This window comes from Monoraphidium neglectum (genome assembly GCF_000611645.1).
Source record: "Monoraphidium neglectum strain SAG 48.87 unplaced genomic scaffold scaffold00467, whole genome shotgun sequence".
NCBI classification, from domain to species: domain Eukaryota; kingdom Viridiplantae; phylum Chlorophyta; class Chlorophyceae; order Sphaeropleales; family Selenastraceae; genus Monoraphidium; species Monoraphidium neglectum.
In genome coordinates, this window is record NW_014013161.1 from 7,490 (window position 1) to 12,375 (window position 4,886).

The 4,886-nt window shown below is 65.6% G+C and overlaps 1 protein-coding gene across 1 annotated transcript in view; it reads right to left on the reverse strand.

Moving 5' to 3' along the window:
- The window catches only part of MNEG_3641 (calcium-transporting ATPase, endoplasmic reticulum-type), a gene marked incomplete at both ends in the record, with an annotated part of 11,276 nt that extends 7,009 nt beyond the window's left edge, over positions 1 to 4,267 (reverse strand). The window contains 11 exons of the mRNA XM_014047880.1: positions 80 to 225; positions 643 to 746; positions 986 to 1,129; positions 1,387 to 1,458; positions 1,749 to 1,862; positions 2,352 to 2,483; positions 2,722 to 2,787; positions 3,024 to 3,104; positions 3,404 to 3,610; positions 3,860 to 3,999; positions 4,090 to 4,267. Of these exons, the coding sequence (XP_013903334.1) occupies positions 80 to 225; positions 643 to 746; positions 986 to 1,129; positions 1,387 to 1,458; positions 1,749 to 1,862; positions 2,352 to 2,483; positions 2,722 to 2,787; positions 3,024 to 3,104; positions 3,404 to 3,610; positions 3,860 to 3,999; positions 4,090 to 4,267 (1,384 nt within the window). The remainder of the gene's footprint in view (positions 1 to 79; positions 226 to 642; positions 747 to 985; positions 1,130 to 1,386; positions 1,459 to 1,748; positions 1,863 to 2,351; positions 2,484 to 2,721; positions 2,788 to 3,023; positions 3,105 to 3,403; positions 3,611 to 3,859; positions 4,000 to 4,089) is intronic.
- Between the last annotated feature and the right edge of the window lie 619 nt (positions 4,268 to 4,886).

Sequence of the window (4,886 nt, forward strand, 5' to 3'; positions counted from 1 at the left end):
CTCGCAGCCAAAACCTAGCGGCTCAAGGCCCCCAACACGCGCAACCTCGCAGCCCCCAGCGGCCGGCGGGCGCCCCCACCTGCCACTTCCAGCTGCCTCAAGCCAGTGCCATCTGCGGAGATGGTGACCAGGGTGACGACGCTCATCTGGTTGGTGGTGAGGGTGCCCGTCTTGTCGGAGCAGATGACCGTGGTGCACCCCAGGGTCTCCACGGAGGGCAGCTTCCTGCAGGGCGGTCGCGGCGGTTGCAACGGTTGAGGCGGTTGCGGCGGTTGGGGTTGTGCCGGAGCTGGGGGCAGGGACCCGCCGTTGTGCCGGCGCTTGAGGAACGGCCTTGGGGGCTGGTGTGCATGCGTCGCGGTTGCTACAGGCTGTGTGGCCCTGCGCCCAGCAGCGCGCCGCCTGAAAGGCAGATGTCAATGGCATCCCCGCCCGTCAGACAGGTCAATGCACTCCCCAGGCAGGCGGCCAAAAACACGCACCCACACCTGCGCTCGCAAACACACATGCTCAATCAAACTCAAACACAAACACACACACACACACACACACACAAACACACGCACACGCACACGCACGCACACACACAACCGAGCACCCTCACGCACACGCTCCAAGACATGCACCCCCAGCCAGACGCACCTGACGATCGCGTTCTTCTTGGCCATCTTACGGGTGCCCAGGGCGAGGCAGGTCGTGATCACCGCGGGGAGGCCCTCGGGGATCGCCGCCACTGCCAGGGCCACCTTTTGGGGCCCAAGAGGGGTGGGAAGCGGTCGTTTTTGTGCGCCGAGCGGGCGCACTCGCACGCTCGGCAGCCAGGGTGCGTCGGCCGCGCCCTGCACGCCTGGCAGGCAGCACTCGGCCCGTCCCAAAAACCGAGCAATTGCAGGTGCACGAGATCCCGAACCATCTTGACAAGCCCTGTGCTATCCAAGTCAAGCCCTGTGCTATCCAGAAACAATTGATTGGATCCGCCGCCCACCGCGATCTTGAAGTAGTAGGTGCACTTTGCAAGGTTGAACGTGCAGGCCGCCCAGTCAGGCAGGAAGCTGCCGGGAACCCACGCGATAGTGACGAAGTGGTGGTAGTTGATGGCCCAGACGACGACGCACACCACGAAGATCACCTGGGGGGAGGAATCAAGCGTCCGCAGCACCCGCGAGCGGGCCGTTTCAAGGGCTGAGACAGGCCGCGAGAGACCCCGCCCCCGCTGTCAGGACGCGTTTGGCCCGGTGAAGTTAGGGGCTCTCGGAAAACGCCGTGACTCGCAAAGCGCCGCTTGCAGTTGCGCGAGCGGCGGGAGACGCGCAAGCGGCAGGCCAGAGGCGCGGGCGGCGGCGCGCGAGGACCGCTTGCGGCAGGAGGGGAGAGGCGCGGGCTCACATTGGCGAGCTGGCCCCCGAATTCGTCCAGCCGCTGCTTGAGCGGCGTGTCCATTTCCTCCTCGCTGGCGGCCTGGGGGCAGGGGACAGTGGGGGTTTGGGGGTTACATGAGGGGCGGCAGGGCCGCGAGGTCGGAGAGGGACCAGGGAGGGTTGGGAGGTTACAAGGCAACGATGGTATGTAGTAAGCTATGCCGGAGGGGAAGGTGCTGTCCAAAGTCGACAAAGCCAAGCAGGCAGACGTACAAGGCGGCGTGGCAGCGCAAGAAACACACCGGCTGGGACGACAGATGCAGGAGCAGAACCCCGGCAGCCCAGAAGTTGCCGACCCTGTATTCATGGAATCAAAACCACCCTCCCCACCTGGATGTCGCTCTGGATCTTCCCGATCTCGGTGCCCATGCCAGTGGCGACGACGATGCCCGTGCCGGCGCCGTTGGCGATGGCGCTGCCCGCAAACACCATGCACTCCTTGGCCTGGGGGCAGGGGCGGGCGCAGCAGGGGGGAATGGCCAGATCGTCGACAATTTCAGGTGGGCGTGGAACCCACATGCCCCACACGCCAACACTTCCTTGTGCCCGCCTTGCCGATTGATGCTTTGACAGAAGGGGGCCAGGCGTTTGCTTGCTGGAACACAAAAGGACTGGAGCGCCTCACGCACTTTCTCGTGTCGGGCGGCGAGCGGGTCAGAGCAAAACCCGTCGCAGCGCAGGCCGGACAACAAGCCTCTCTGCCCGGGACGCTGCTGCTAACACACACACGCACACAGGTGTGCGCGCACGCACGCGCACGAGCACACACACAAACCTTCCGCACGCGCACCCCGCAATTCATACAAACCAAAGTCAATCCCCCCCATCTGCAGTCCACCTTTCCATCACGCGAAAACAAGTTTGCACATCCATGCATACACACACACACACATACATACACGCACACAGATGCGCACCCACGCTCTCACACACCTGCAGCTCGCAGTTGGCGTCCGCCGTCGGCTCCAGCCCCTTGAGCACCGCCACAGGCTCCCCCGTCAGGCTGCTCTGCTCCGCCCGCAGCGTCGCCGTCTTCAAACTCACCAGCCGCACGTCAGCCGGCACCTGGGGCGGCAAGGCAATCGAAAGTCAGGTCTGCTGGACCGCTCGGGACCATAAGAGCGACGCCGCGGCCGCCCCGCCGCGAGGCATCAAGAGCCGGGCTCGGCCCCTCCCCGGCGCCTCACGCATGCCAGCCGCCACTGCGCGATGTCGACAGTGAACAGGCCCGCCCGGTTGCGAGAGGGCAGGGGCGGCAGAAAACGAGGCAAGAATTGTGTCGCGGGCGTCCCCCGCCCCCCACCTTGTCGCCAACTGTGAGCTCGACCACATCTCCCGGCACCAGCTCTCGCGCCGGCAAGTCGGAAATCTGGGGGTGGCGGCCCGACAAAAAAGAATACATAAAGCAACAGGGGCTGGCGGCGCAGGCTTCCGGGCAGCCGGCAAGGGGCGCAAGCGTGCGCGCTCCGAGCCGGGGCGCGGGGTCCACTGGCCTGCTGCAGCGCAAAGCCTCACTGACACAAGGCCCGAGGCCGCGAGGGGGGTGGAGGGGCAGGGCGGCCTACCCCGCGCCTGCAGCGCTGCGCCGTCAAGCATCCCGCTCACCGCCTTGCCGCCGCGGATGACGTGTGCCGAGTCGCTCTGGAGGTCTTTCAGCGCCTCAAGCGCCCGCTCAGCGTTCGACTCCTGGGGGGGGGGGAGAGGAGTTGTGGGGCAGCCCGGGTTGGGCGAAGCAGAGAATGGCGGCTGCGAGGCATCAGACGCGTGTCGCCGCTGGCCGCCCAGCGGCCGCCAAGCCTGCAACTTTGCAGCTCAAGAGTCCGAACGCCAACAGACCAATATGAGGCAAGCCGCACCCAGCTACTCGGCACGCGCCCTCTGCTGCGACCCGAGCCGCGTACGTCAACCCCTCCGCACGCACATCATCTCGGAAGCAGACAATCAATGCTGCCCAGCCGCGCCCGCCAGCGGCCGCGCCCGCCAACAGCCCGCCCCTCGGCAGCCGCGCGCCCCGAGGCCGCTGCCACGCACGCCCCGCGGCGCCCGCTCGCCTGCCACACGCCCACGATGGCGTTGAGCACAAGGATTGCCAAGATCACAAAAGGCTCGATGTATGCCCGCAGGCCCTCCTCAGCCGACCCCTCCTCAAAGTATGCTATGGCAAATGACACCAGCGCCGCCAGCAGCAGGATCTGTCCGCGGTTTGGTGCGTTTCACGGGCGCGTGGCGCGCGGCAGGGGGCCGGCGGCGTTGGGCAGGCGCACGGGCGGACGCGGCCGCGCCGGGAGCCCACGGCCCCGTCGGCTGCGGCTGCTCTGCCGCCAAAGCAAGGCTGCCCGCTGTCTTGTGTGCGCATGCAGCCGCTTGCACGTCCATACCGCATGCGACCTCTGGACCAGGCCCGCAGGCCGTGAGCCGAGCTGATCACCCTTTACCCCCACCTTGACCAACATGTCATCGAACTGCTCTAACACCAGCTTCCACATCGGTTTGCCTGCGGCGCAGCACCCGCATAACAGGTTGGAAGCGGCAGCATACGGGCCGGCTGTGCTCGCGGCCCAGTCGACCCTGGAGCGGCCGCCTGCGGCAGCGCAGGACGCGGCCGCCGGTGCTGCCCCACGCTATCCACATGTACTCAAAAAGCATCGGACTGAGGCAGCTGAACACTCACCAGGCTCCTTTTCCAACTCATTGAATCCATACTTCTCCTGCCGCGCCGCCACCTCATCGGCGCTCAGCCCGATGTGCGGATCCACTCCTAGCTCGTCCGCAACCTCTGAGGCCTCCTTGGCCCACGGTGCGCTGCATGGCGCGCGCGCCACGCCGTTCTGCGCCGCGCCCCCCGCCATTGGCACCGCCGCCGCCGCCGCCGCCGCTCAGCTGGGCTCGCCTGGCCCGCGTGCTGCTGTGCGCCGGATGCTCCGCTGGTTTGGCGGGGTCGGTGCGGCTGCTGCGGCCGACAAAGACCTTTTTTCAAGCTTCTTTTGCTGCAAGGCTTCAAAAGCCGTTGAGTTGCTGGGCCGCCTGATCGGCCTAGCACCAACCACGCTGTCCACCCGACGGAAGGATCTAGAGGTTAGTGCGCGTACAGCCTTTATGCAACAAGTAGTGAGTGAAACAATTGCAGCTCTAGACAATCAAAGCCTCCTGCCAGCGGTGAGATCAGCAGCGCCAATCGGACAAAGGCACACCGCCTTTGAAATGAGGGTGATGATTCTGGTCCAGGATTTCAAACCCCTAAAACACGATATGATGAGCTTCATCAGCTTGGGTGGCTACGGACCACTGGCGAGGTGGTTGACCACCGCTTGCCCGCCTGCACCATGTGCCGGAGATGAGGGCCATGCACATGTGATGTGGCCCTCAGGCCCCTCCAGCCAGCGTGCGGCGATGCCACCTCTCAAGTGCACATCGTCTCAAGAACTGCTGCCGAAGCGGTCACTCGCTCAGCGCCGCTGTGTACCAACC